The 13668-nt window shown below is 48.1% G+C and overlaps 1 protein-coding gene across 1 annotated transcript in view; it reads left to right on the top strand.

Moving 5' to 3' along the window:
• Window positions 1-13668, top strand: part of LOC139384043 (apoptosis-resistant E3 ubiquitin protein ligase 1-like) — a 41253-nt gene that overhangs the window by 3189 nt on the left and 24396 nt on the right. Inside the window, exon 4 of the mRNA XM_071128677.1 lies at window positions 516-736. Coding sequence (XP_070984778.1) covers window positions 516-736 — 221 coding nt within the window. The remainder of the gene's footprint in view (window positions 1-515; window positions 737-13668) is intronic.

The raw sequence follows: 13668 nt of genomic DNA, 5'->3' as shown, positions 1-13668 counted from the left end.
TACCCCATCAGAACCCAAAATATAAACTTGATCTACTCCTTTGTTTCTAAATAAAGTAATTGTAAACAAACACTGTATTGCCTCAATATGGTTAACTGTAATTTTGATCTCATTTGATTTCCTTGCTTTGTCTATGAATTTGAGAGTGGTTACATTTCTCCAGCATTCCCGCAGCTATTTACCAAATCAGGGGCGGTTTGACCGATTTGTTGTTGTTTGAACTGCAGATTGCCCCTTTTTAATGCTTAATATAAATGTAACTTAGTAGATCATGTTACGTTTACTGTGGTGCAGTGCAGAACAAGGTGATAAACCAATATTTGTTTTACGTGCACGATAGAGTACACAGAAGCCTATTTAAGGCACTCGCTAACAGACCACAGCCCTGTTTAAAGCCAGGTTCTTCTTGTTCAGTCGCTCTGTGTGAGACTGTGGCCATGCTAGAGGTGAAATGAATACAATTGACAGTTTTTTTTTTCTCTGTTTGACCATATTGCACTGTGGTCCAAATGAAGACTGAAGACCTTGGGTTGTATGAATTTGGATGATCTAGCCCAGTTTGACAGCCAGTTGCAGCTCTCTCTGGCTGCGTGGGGATACTACTACGAAGACTACATCAAGTTGTCCACGGGCGTCAAGGTTCTCCAGGCCTCAAGGGGGCGCCGCGACCAAGACTACGAGATCCAACTGGTGCACAACCTTGCTGAGAGGCGGCTGAATGAGAAGTGGTCTATCGGTGAGTGCCTGATCACGTTGTAGACATCGTTTGACAGGCGTTGAAAAGCTTCTGCCTTGTATTGAGACAGAGTGACTTCAACAGCTGTCTGTAGAAGATACTGATGTATTGCAAGGACCTAGCGTTTCACTGTTTTATTAAGCAATAGCCACACAGATGAGCAGAACTAGGTAATATGTTGTGAAGGAGAAGTTGACTGTTATTACATAGTCATGCTGAAACAATAAGTGCAATAACTGTTTCAGGGATATGTGTGTGGGAGTATATGTGTGTATATGAATGGAAAGGTGACTTACATATACAGTACCAGTCAACAGTTTGGACACCTACTCATTCAAGGGTTTTTCTTTATTTTTCTTATTTTCTACATTGTAGAATAATAGTGAAGACATCAAAACTATGAAATAACACACATGGAATCATGTAGTAACCAAAAACATGTTAAACAAATCAAAAAATATTTCAGATTCTTCAAAGTGAAACCTTTGCACACGCTTGGCATTCTCTCAACCAGCTTCATGAGGTAGTCACCTGGAATGCATTTAAATTCATGATTAAACACTTGAACTTGAACACTTAGTGATTGAACACTTAGAGACTGTCAGCAGATGTGGTTTTCCTGCAAGCGTTACATTTCAAAAAAGGAGAAATTTAATATTTAAAGAGGAGCCAGGGTTGGAGAGGTCTATGCTGCCACCTAGGGCTGAGCGTTATATCTAATTCATTAAAATGAATGTTTTTGCCTGATATTCCAAATGCCTGTATCGCAGAATATTTTTTTGTGTGTATTGGTTGGGATTAGTCTCTAATCTGTAGGTATCTGAAAAAGTTACTTCTGGGAAGATTATACATTTCCCTCAGCAACTCAGAGGCAAAGGTCCCTTCTATATGTAGATCCCCTATGGTATTGCTCCCTAGTTCTCCCCATCGCTCAAAGGTGTTATCAAGGTTAAAGGGGGCAAAGGAGGGATTCCTGGCAACATGGAGTAGGAATGATATTGGACTAAGGTCAAAGTATACTTTAATTTGCTTCCAGATTCAGACTGTGCTATGTATAATAGGATTGTTACTATAAAGTGACATCTCCAACTTGACAGGCGACAAAATCACAGCGCCAATAGAGAAGGGGTGGCAATCCTCACGCTCCATACTAAGCCAACCGGAATGTTGAAGTGCGTCATCCAGCAGAAACGTAACAGCACGGAGGTTAGCGGCCCAATAGTAAAATATAACATTTTGGAGAGAGAATCCTCCTTCCATCTTGGATTTACAGGTGTTTTTTTTTACCTATCCTGTGTGTTTTATAATCCCAGATGATCCCAGATTGATAATTGAGATGTTTATGAAAGGACTTAGGTATGAATACTGGGATTTTTTGGAATAGGTAAAGCAGTTGTGGGACGAAGACCATTTTAATGGCATTAATTCTTCCGAGCAATGAAGTTGGGAGAGTTCTCCAAAATTATATGTTTGCCTTGAGTTTTTGCGTCAGAGGGGGGAAATTCTCTTTAAATAGTGAGGGGTATTGTTTGGTAACTACAATTCCTAGATAGGTAAATGGAATCAGTTCTAACCAAGAGGTGTTTTGCAACCTTATGGGCATTAATTCACTCTTGTTCCAATTTATTCTGTATCCCGAGAAGGTACCAAACAAATTCATCAAATCAAGAATAGCTGGAATACTAGATTGGGGTTCTGTTACATAGTATGTTATCTGCGTATAGTGAAATCTTATTTAGAGTATCATTAGTATTAAAGCTGTGTATTGCTGCATGAGATCTGATTGCCTGTGACGAGAGGTTCAATGATTAGAGCAAAAAGCAGAGGCGACAGCGCACAACCTTGCCTTGTCACTCTACAAAGGTTAAATTGTGGCGATTGGTTAGTGAGTATTCTCGCACAGGGGTTCCTATATAAAAACTGAATCCACTTTGTGAACCCATCTCCAATATTACATTTCTGTAGGACCTTGAATATATTGGATCACTCAACTGTGGTCAAAGGCGCCTGAGATTGAAGAATGAGTTTCTGTTAGGGATAAAGCCGGTCTGGTCCGAATGGACCAATTTGCCCACTAAAGTGCTAACCCTATTAGCAAGAGTTTTTGCTAAAATCTTTTGTTCTGTATTAAGGAGCGATATTGGTCTGTATGACCCTACCTCTTCTGGATCATTACCCTTTTTATGAATAACTGTAATAAACGCCTCATCCAAAGTAGGTGGGAGAGCTCCATCCTCATTGGCCTGAACCAACATTTTGTGCAGGTAGGGGGAGAGCATGTTGCTGAATGTTTTATAGAATTCACCAGGGAATCCACCTGGGCCTGGGGTCTTGCCACTCTTTAAAGATGTAATTGTTTCTTGAATTTCTCCTAGAGATATTTCCTTATTCAGGAATTTGGAATCTTCCTGGTTCAGGGCAGGGAGATTACAGCCCTCCAAAACGTTTTCATAATTAAGGGGTTAGGATCTGCTTTAGATGCATATAGAGTCTCGTAAAACTGACGGAATCTGTCATTGATGTACTTGGGGGAAGAGAGTAATTCCCCAGTAGCAAATGTAACTTTGTGAATCATTGCTGTAATGACAGAAGCAGAGTGGTCCGCTGTAATGACAGAAGCAGAGCGGTCCGCTGTAATGACAGAAGCAGAGCGGTCCGCTGTAATGACAGAAGCAGAACGGTCCGCTGTAATGACAGAAGCAGAGCGGTCCGCTGTAATGACAGAAGCAGAGCGGTCCGCTGTAATGACAGAAGCAGATCAGCCCGCTGTAATGACAGAAGCAGAGCGGTCCGCTGTAATGACAGAAGCAGATCAGCCCGCTGTAATGACCGCTGTAATGACAGAAGCAGAGCGGTCCGCTGTAATGACAGAAGCAGAGCGGTCCGCTGTAATGACAGAAGCAGAGCGGTACGCTGTAATGACAGAAGCAGAGCGGTCCGCTGTAATGACAGAAGCAGAGCGGTCCGCTGTAATGACAGAAGCAGAGCGGTCCGCTGTAATGACAGAAGCAGAACGGTCCGCTGTAATGACAGAAGCAGAGCGGTCCGCTGTAATGACAGAAGCAGAGCGGTCCTCTGTAATGACAGAAGCAGAGCGGTCCGCTGTAATGACAGAAGCAGAGCGGTCCGCTGTAATGACAGAAGCAGAGCGGTCCGCTGTAATGACAGAAGCAGAGCGGTCCGCTGTAATGACAGAAGCAGAGCGGTCCGCTGTAATGACAGAAGCAGAGCGGTCCGCTGTAATGACAGAAGCAGAGCGGTCCGCTGTAATGACAGAAGCAGAACGGCAGATCAGTCCGCTGTAATGACAGAAGCAAAACGGCAGATCAGTCCGCTGTAATGACAGAAGCAAAACGGCAGATCAGTCCGCTGTAATGACAGAAGCAGAGCGGTCCCCTGTAATGACAGAAGCAGAGCGGTCCGCTGTAATGACAGAAGCAGAGCGGTCCGCTGTAATGACAGAAGCAGAACGGCAGATCAGTCCGCTGTAATGACAGAAGCAGAGCGGTCCCCTGTAATGACAGAAGCAGAGCGGTCCGCTGTAATGACAGAAGCAGAGCGGTCCGCTGTAATGACAGAAGCAGAGCGGTCCGCTGTAATGACAGAAGCAGAATGGTCCGCTGTAATGACAGAAGCAGAGCGGTCCGCTGTAATGACAGAAGCAGAGCGGTCCGCTGTAATGACAGAAGCAGAGCGGTCCGCTGTAATGACAGAAGCAGAGCGGTCCGCTGTAATGACAGAAGCAGAACGGTCCGCTGTAATGACAGAAGCAGAGCGGTCCGCTGTAATGACAGAAGCAGAGCGGTCCGCTGTAATGACAGAAGCAGAGCGGTCCGCTGTAATGACAGAAGCAGAGCGGTCCGCTGTAATGACAGAAGCAGAACGGTCCGCTGTAATGACAGAAGCAGAGCGGTCCGCTGTAATGACAGAAGCAGAGCGGTCCGCTGTAATGACAGAAGCAGATCAGCCCGCTGTAATGACAGAAGCAGAGCGGTCCGCTGTAATGACAGAAGCAGAACGGCAGATCAGCCCGCTGTAATGACAGAAGCAGAGCGGTACGCTGTAATGACAGAAGCAGAGCGGTCCGCTGTAATGACAGAAGCAGAGCGGTCCGCTGTAATGACAGAAGCAGAGCGGTCCGCTGTAATGACAGAAGCAGATCAGTCCGCTGTAATGACAGAAGCAGAGCGGTCCGCTGTAATGACAGAAGCAGAACGGCAGATCAGCCCGCTGTAATGACAGAAGCAGAGCGGTCCGCTGTAATGACAGAAGCAGAGCGGTCCGCTGTAATGACAGAAGCAGAGCGGTCCGCTGTAATGACAGAAGCAGAGCGGTCCGCTGTAATGACAGAAGCAGAGCGGTCCGCTGTAATGACAGAAGCAGAGCGGTCCGCTGTAATGACAGAAGCAGAGCGGTCCGCTGTAATGACAGAAGCAGAGCGGTCCGCTGTAATGACAGAAGCAGAGCGGTCCGCTGTAATGACAGAAGCAGAGCGGTACGCTGTAATGACAGAAGCAGAGCGGTCCGCTGTAATGACAGAAGCAGAGCGGTCCGCTGTAATGACAGAAGCAGAGCGGTCCGCTGTAATGACAGAAGCAGAGCGGTCCGCTGTAATGACAGAAGCAGAGCGGTCCGCTGTAATGACAGAAGCAGAGCGGTCCGCTGTAATGACAGAAGCAGAACGGCAGATCAGTCCGCTGTAATGACAGAAGCAAAACGGCAGATCAGTCCGCTGTAATGACAGAAGCAAAACGGCAGATCAGTTCGCTGTAATGACAGAAGCAGAGCGGTCCGCTGTAATGACAGAAGCAGAGCGGTCCGCTGTAATGACAGAAGCAGAACGGCAGATCAGTCCGCTGTAATGACAGAAGCAAAACGGCAGATCAGTCCGCTGTAATGACAGAAGCAAATCGGCAGATCAGTCCGCTGTAATGACAGAAGCAGAGCGGTCCGCTGTAATGACAGAAGCAGAGCGGTCCCCTGTAATGACAGAAGCAGAGCGGTCCGCTGTAATGACAGAAGCAGAGCGGTCCGCTGTAATGATAGAAGCAGAACGGCAGATCAGTCCGCTGTAATGACAGAAGCAGAGCGGTCCCCTGTAATGACAGAAGCATAGCGGTCCGCTGTAATGACAGAAGCAGAGTGGTCCGCTGTAATGACAGAAGCAGAGCGGTCCGCTGTAATGACAGAAGCAGAGCGGTCCGCTGTAATGACAGAAGCAGAGCGGTCCGCTGTAATGACAGAAGCAGAGCGGTCCGCTGTAATGACAGAAGCAGAACGGTCCGCTGTAATGACAGAAGCAGAGCGGTCCGCTGTAATGACAGAAGCAGAGCGGTCCGCTGTAATGACAGAAGCAGAACGGTCCGCTGTAATGACAGAAGCAGAGCGGTCCGCTGTAATGACAGAAGCAGAGCGGTCCGCTGTAATGACAGAAGCAGAGCGGTCCGCTGTAATGACAGAAGCAGATCAGCCCGCTGTAATGACAGAAGCAGAGCGGTCCGCTGTAATGACAGAAGCAGATCAGCCCGCTGTAATGACAGAAGCAGAGCGGTCCGCTGTAATGACAGAAGCAGAGCGGTCCGCTGTAATGACAGAAGCAGAGCGGTCCGCTGTAATGACAGAAGCAGAGCGGTCTGCTGTAATGACAGAAGCAGAGCGGTCCGCTGTAATTACAGAAGCAGAGCGGTCCGCTGTAATGACAGAAGCAGAACGGCAGATCAGCCCGCTGTAATGACAGAAGCAGAGCGGTCCGCTGTAATGACAGAAGCAGAGCGGTCCGCTGTAATGACAGAAACAGAGCGGTCCGCTGTAATGACAGAAGCAGAGCGGTCCGCTGTAATGACAGAAGCAGAGCGGTCCGCTGTAATGACAGAAGCAGAGCGGTCCGCTGTAATGACAGAAGCAGAGCGGTCCGCTGTAATGACAGAAGCAGAGCGGTCCGCTGTAATGACAGAAGCAGAGCGGTCCGCTGTAATGACAGAAGCAGAACGGCAGATCAGTCCGCTGTAATGACAGAAGCAAAACGGCAGATCAGTCCGCTGTAATGACAGAAGCAAAACGGCAGATCAGTTCGCTGTAATGACAGAAGCAGAGCGGTCCGCTGTAATGACAGAAGCAGAGCGGTCCGCTGTAATGACAGAAGCAGAGCGGTCCGCTGTAATGACAGAAGCAGATCAGCCCGCTGTAATGACAGAAGCAGAGCGGTCCGCTGTAATGACAGAAGCAGATCAGCCCGCTGTAATGACAGAAGCAGAGCGGTCCGCTGTAATGACAGAAGCAGAGCGGTCCGCTGTAATGACAGAAGCAGAGCGGTCCGCTGTAATGACAGAAGCAGAGCGGTCTGCTGTAATGACAGAAGCAGAGCGGTCCGCTGTAATGACAGAAGCAGAGCGGTCCGCTGTAATGACAGAAGCAGAGCGGTCCGCTGTAATGACAGAAGCAGAGCGGTCCGCTGTAATGACAGAAGCAGAGCGGTCCGCTGTAATGACAGAAGCAGAGCGGTCCGCTGTAATGACAGAAGCAGAGCGGTCCGCTGTAATGACAGAAGCAGAACGGCAGATCAGCCCGCTGTAATGACAGAAGCAAAACGGCAGATCAGTCCGCTGTAATGACAGAAGCAAATCGGCAGATCAGTCCGCTGTAATGACAGAAGCAGAGCGGTCCGCTGTAATGACAGAAGCAGAGCGGTCCCCTGTAATGACAGAAGCAGAGCGGTCCGCTGTAATGACAGAAGCAGAGCGGTCCGCTGTAATGATAGAAGCAGAACGGCAGATCAGTCCGCTGTAATGACAGAAGCAAAACGGCAGATCAGTCCGCTGTAATGACAGAAGCAAAACGGCAGATCAGTTCGCTGTAATGACAGAAGCAGAGCGGTCCGCTGTAATGACAGAAGCAGAGCGGTCCGCTGTAATGACAGAAGCAGAACGGCAGATCAGTCCGCTGTAATGACAGAAGCAAAACGGCAGATCAGTCCGCTGTAATGACAGAAGCAAATCGGCAGATCAGTCCGCTGTAATGACAGAACGGCAGATCAGTCCGCTGTAATGACAGAAGCAGAGCGGTCCCCTGTAATGACAGAAGCATAGCGGTCCGCTGTAATGACAGAAGCAGAGTGGTCCGCTGTAATGACAGAAGCAGAGCGGTCCGCTGTAATGACAGAAGCAGAGCGGTCCGCTGTAATGACAGAAGCAGAGCGGTCCGCTGTAATGACAGAAGCAGAGCGGTCCGCTGTAATGACAGAAGCAGAACGGTCCGCTGTAATGACAGAAGCAGAGCGGTCCGCTGTAATGACAGAAGCAGAGCGGTCCGCTGTAATGACAGAAGCAGAACGGTCCGCTGTAATGACAGAAGCAGAGCGGTCCGCTGTAATGACAGAAGCAGAGCGGTCCGCTGTAATGACAGAAGCAGAACGGTCCGCTGTAATGACAGAAGCAGATCGGTGCTGTAATGACAGAAGCAGAGCGGTCCGCTGTAATGACAGAAGCAGATCAGCCCGCTGTAATGACAGAAGCAGAGCGGTCCGCTGTAATGACAGAAGCAGAGCGGTCCGCTGTAATGACAGAAGCAGAGCGGTCCGCTGTAATGACAGAAGCAGAGCGGTCTGCTGTAATGACAGAAGCAGAGCGGTCCGCTGTAATTACAGAAGCAGAGCGGTCCGCTGTAATGACAGAAGCAGAACGGCAGATCAGCCCGCTGTAATGACAGAAGCAGAGCGGTCCGCTGTAATGACAGAAGCAGAGCGGTCCGCTGTAATGACAGAAACAGAGCGGTCCGCTGTAATGACAGAAGCAGAGCGGTCCGCTGTAATGACAGAAGCAGAGCGGTCCGCTGTAATGACAGAAGCAGAGCGGTCCGCTGTAATGACAGAAGCAGAGCGGTCCGCTGTAATGACAGAAGCAGAGCGGTCCGCTGTAATGACAGAAGCAGAGCGGTCCGCTGTAATGACAGAAGCAGAACGGCAGATCAGTCCGCTGTAATGACAGAAGCAAAACGGCAGATCAGTCCGCTGTAATGACAGAAGCAAAACGGCAGATCAGTTCGCTGTAATGACAGAAGCAGAGCGGTCCGCTGTAATGACAGAAGCAGAGCGGTCCGCTGTAATGACAGAAGCAGAGCGGTCCGCTGTAATGACAGAAGCAGATCAGCCCGCTGTAATGACAGAAGCAGAGCGGTCCGCTGTAATGACAGAAGCAGATCAGCCCGCTGTAATGACAGAAGCAGAGCGGTCCGCTGTAATGACAGAAGCAGAGCGGTCCGCTGTAATGACAGAAGCAGAGCGGTCCGCTGTAATGACAGAAGCAGAGCGGTCTGCTGTAATGACAGAAGCAGAGCGGTCCGCTGTAATGACAGAAGCAGAGCGGTCCGCTGTAATGACAGAAGCAGAGCGGTCCGCTGTAATGACAGAAGCAGAGCGGTCCGCTGTAATGACAGAAGCAGAGCGGTCCGCTGTAATGACAGAAGCAGAGCGGTCCGCTGTAATGACAGAAGCAGAGCGGTCCGCTGTAATGACAGAAGCAGAGCGGTCCGCTGTAATGACAGAAGCAGAACGGCAGATCAATGACAGAAGCAGAGCGGTCCGCTGTAATGACAGAAGCAGAGCGGTCCGCTGTAATGACAGCAGAGCGGTCCGCTGTAATGACAGAAGCAGAGCGGTCCGCTGTAATGACAGAAGCAGAGCGGTCCGCTGTAATGACAGAAGCAGAGCGGTCCGCTGTAATGACAGAAGCAGAGCGGTCCGCTGTAATGACAGAAGCAGAGCGGTCCGCTGTAATGACAGAAGCAGAACGGCAGATCAGTCCGCTGTAATGACAGAAGCAAAACGGCAGATCAGTTCGCTGTAATGACAGAAGCAGAGCGGTCCGCTGTAATGACAGAAGCAGAGCGGTCCGCTGTAATGACAGAAGCAGAACGGCAGATCAGTCCGCTGTAATGACAGAAGCAAAACGGCAGATCAGTCCGCTGTAATGACAGAAGCAAAACGGCAGATCAGTCCGCTGTAATGACAGAAGCAGAGCGGTCCGCTGTAATGACAGAAGCAGAGCGGTCCCCTGTAATGACAGAAGCAGAGCGGTCCGCTGTAATGACAGAAGCAGAACGGCAGATCAGTCCGCTGTAATGACAGAAGCAGAGCGGTCCCCTGTAATGACAGAAGCAGAGCGGTCCGCTGTAATGACAGAAGCAGAGCGGTCCGCTGTAATGACAGAAGCAGAGCGGTCCGCTGTAATGACAGAAGCAGAATGGTCCGCTGTAATGACGGAAGCAGAGCGGTCCGCTGTAATGACAGAAGCAGAGCGGTCCGCTGTAATGACAGAAGCAGAGCGGTCCGCTGTAATGACAGAAGCCGAATGGTCCGCTGTAATGACAGAAGCAGAGCGGTCCGCTGTAATGACAGAAGCAGATCAGCCCGCTGTAATGACAGAAGCAGAACGGTCCACTGTAATGACAGAAGCAGAACGGCAGAGCGGCCTGTCGTAATGACAGAAGCAGAGCGGCCCGCCGTAATGACAGAAGCAGAACGGCAGAGCGGCCCGCCGTAATGACAGAAGCAGAGCGGCCCGCCGTAATGACAGAAGCAGAACGGCAGAGCGGCCCGCCGTAATGACAGAAGCAGAGCGGCCCGCCGTAATGACAGAAGCAGAACGGCAGAGCGGCCCGCCGTAATGACAGAAGCAGAGCGGCCTGCCGTAATGACAGAACCCAGCATGATATCCAGGTGTCTAATGCCACCCCATCTGCCCCGACCTAACCATCACCGCCAATAAATGATATGATAATAAGAATAATGTAGGAATAATCTAAGAATTGAGAAATAATGAAACAAAACAAAAATGGGTGATATAAGTATATCCATCCAAAAGTGTCAATGATCAAACCCAACAAGCCACTCAAACAGGCATCCTCTAAACTTCAACGACAGGTCAGTCTTCCAGCCGGAATGAAAGCTCTAACCGCCCTCCATTGGCCGGCTCAGCATCTTACATGTCCGGGAGCGTCAATAAAACTTCAGTCGGCAGCCCTTGCTGAGACAGTTTAATAAGGTTTCATCCGCTATGACATAGTATGGATTTGAGTCCATGAGCACACCACACCCTAACACACAATGACAAGGCAATCTAACCCGCACGGGGGATTGGTGCATATTCCCGGTTAAAATTCTCTGCGTCCAAAACCGAGGAGAGATCTTCTCACCAGAAGGAGGGGTAATTCTGACTCTGGCAGGGAAAAGCAAGGCTGGGCCAAGATGGAGTTTGTAGAGTTTGGTCGTGACGTCTCTGAAGCCGGCCTGATGCTTTGCCACATCGGGCACGTAATCATCATAGACACGGAAGGGATGTCCTTTATGTAACAGGTTACCCCTCATTCGAGCCTCACGCAGGATCAGATCCTTGGTCTTGAAACTGTGACAACAGGTGATTACTGGGTGAGGACGTTGGCCCGGTCCAGGCACGGGGACAACAGGCAAAGAAGCAACTGATTGAATGGTGCTCTCGATTTTGTTGTCCAGTTCAGAAATAGTAGCCTTAAAATCCTCAGCTATAGCAACACGTAGTTCTCCCAGAGCCCGGGTAAGTTCTGTAAGTGTCACGTTGTTACCTGTGCATTCCGCCATGTCTGTCTTGTTGTTTGGTGGGGAGAAGGGCTCCGATGAGGATTTATTGTCCTTTAGTCGCCTATTTACTCGGCATGTTCACATACAAAGTTACAATATTGTATTAGAAAGAGACTTATGTTGTAAAAAGTGCTGTAAAGTAGGTTAAGTTAGATTGTTTCGCAAAACAGTTGCAGGAGCCTCTCTCACACAGCCGTTCACTCCAACATGCTAGCTCCATCTCCCTTACTACATGATTCCATATGTGTTATTTCATAGTTTTGATGTCTTCACTATTATTCTACAATGTAAAAAATAAAATAAAAGCCTTGAATGAACGTTTAACTGGCACTGTATATATATGTTTTGGTCATTTATCAGGCACTCTTATCCAGAGCGACTTACAGGAGCAATTAGGGTTCAGTGCCTCGGTCAAGGGATCAGGGATTCGAACCAGTGACCTTTCGGTTACTGGCCCAACGCTCTTAACCGCTAGGCTACCTACTGGTTAAAACTGGTGATGGATGGTGAATATGTGTAGGAGGGTGGGAGAGAATGGGTGTGTTGATGCATAGGGTATATGTTGGGCGGGAATGGATGAGTAAGTTGATGGGTGTAAGTGTGTCAGAGAGGTAGGGAGGGAGGGTAGGACAGGATGGTAGGTAGGGACAAGCTTAGCTTGGGTGGGCAGGGATGGGAGATTGGGACAAGCTTAGCTTGGATGGGCAACGATGGGAGGTTGGGACAAGCTTTGCTTGGGTAAAGGGGGTAGAAAGCAGGGAGGTAGAGAGGAATGGGTTTGGCTTGGGAGAGAGAGAAGTATTTAACGATACTACAATGTCATTTAATTTACTTTTGTGACTTGCAAACCTGCTGTAAAATGAGTAAGAGTTCTGGATCGATTAGGAGAGGATGTTGAATTTGTCATTACAGCTAAGATTCAATGGTGGTTATTCGTGAGAGTGGAGGGGGGCTCTTTCTGGGGGATTGGGACGGGGTGAATGGGAAGGCATTAGACACTTCTCTTAGGTGTGTGTCAGGCCTCCACTCATCTATGTACAATGACATAATCCTTAGACTCTTGGTACACTAGGAGAGGAGTTGGAGCTTAAAAGCCCTAAAAAGGCATAGCACCTCAAAGTACAAAAGTACTTTACTTCGTTTTTTGTATGTTTTCTGTTAAATGTCTGTTCAGCTTGCATGCTCACATGCTCTATAGATGTAATGTATACAATAACGATGTATTCATACAATGACTCTTCCATTTCATGAAATGGCCCACTGCCCTTATACAACTGCTAAAATGTTTTATCTGGTTAACTTTGAGTGTATTTTGAGTGGTTAACAAAATCCAATTTATTACATTTAGTCCTGAGGTGCTGACCTGTTGCACCCTCTACAACCACTGTGATTATTATTATTTGACCCTGCTGGTCATCTATGAACATTTGAACATCTTGGCCATGTTCTGTTATAATCTCCACCCAACACAGCCAGAAGAGGACTGGCCACCCCTCATAGCCTGGTTTCTTCCTAGGTTCCGGCCTTTCTAGGGAGTCTTCCCTGGTCACCGTGCTTCTACACCTGCATTGCTTGTTGTTTGGGGTTTTAGGCTGAGTTTTTGTACAGCACTTTGTGACATCAGCTGATGTAAGAAGAGCTTTATAAATACATTTGATTGATTACATGGAATGTGCACAGGCTTCATGATGGGGAAAAAGCATATGGTTCTTGAACACTTAGAGATTGAACACTTAGTGATTGAACACTTAGAGACTGTCAGCAGATGTGGTTTTCCTGCAAGTGTTTTTATTTCAAAAAAGGAGAAATGTAATATTTAAAGAGGAGCCAGGGTTGGAGAGGTCTATGCTGCCACCTAGGGCTGAGCGTTATATCTAATTCATTAAAATGAATGTTTTTGCCTGATATTCCAAATGCCTGTATCGCAGAATAATTTGTTGTTGTTGTATTTTTTGTTTTTATGAGCGTTTGTCTGCTTGTTTTCATGTTGTCTTTTTGGTCTCGTTCGCTCCGTCTGTGCTGTGCACCTTCCCATTTACACCAGAGATCTGTATATAATGACGAGGTGAAACTTCTCGCTTCGCCTCTTTCTCCAAAGCCCCTCCCCCTACCACTCACAACAATTAAGATGGGAGATCACTTCTTCTTCTCTGACAAACGGTTTCAACTTGCTATTTGAGGTTTGGTCCAACGGAATCGTTCATATGGACACCGAAACACATTGAGACATTATTTTACTGTAATAGAGGAAACGTGAACCTCTCGAACCATACCTTGTTTATGTTTCAACTCCTTACATTTCAAGCAGAGCAGACACTAATAA

Source organism: Oncorhynchus clarkii, chromosome 25 (assembly GCF_045791955.1).
Source record: "Oncorhynchus clarkii lewisi isolate Uvic-CL-2024 chromosome 25, UVic_Ocla_1.0, whole genome shotgun sequence".
NCBI lineage: Eukaryota > Metazoa > Chordata > Actinopteri > Salmoniformes > Salmonidae > Oncorhynchus > Oncorhynchus clarkii.
Note: the sequence above shows the minus strand (reverse complement) of the source record. Positions and strands in the feature narration are given on the sequence as shown.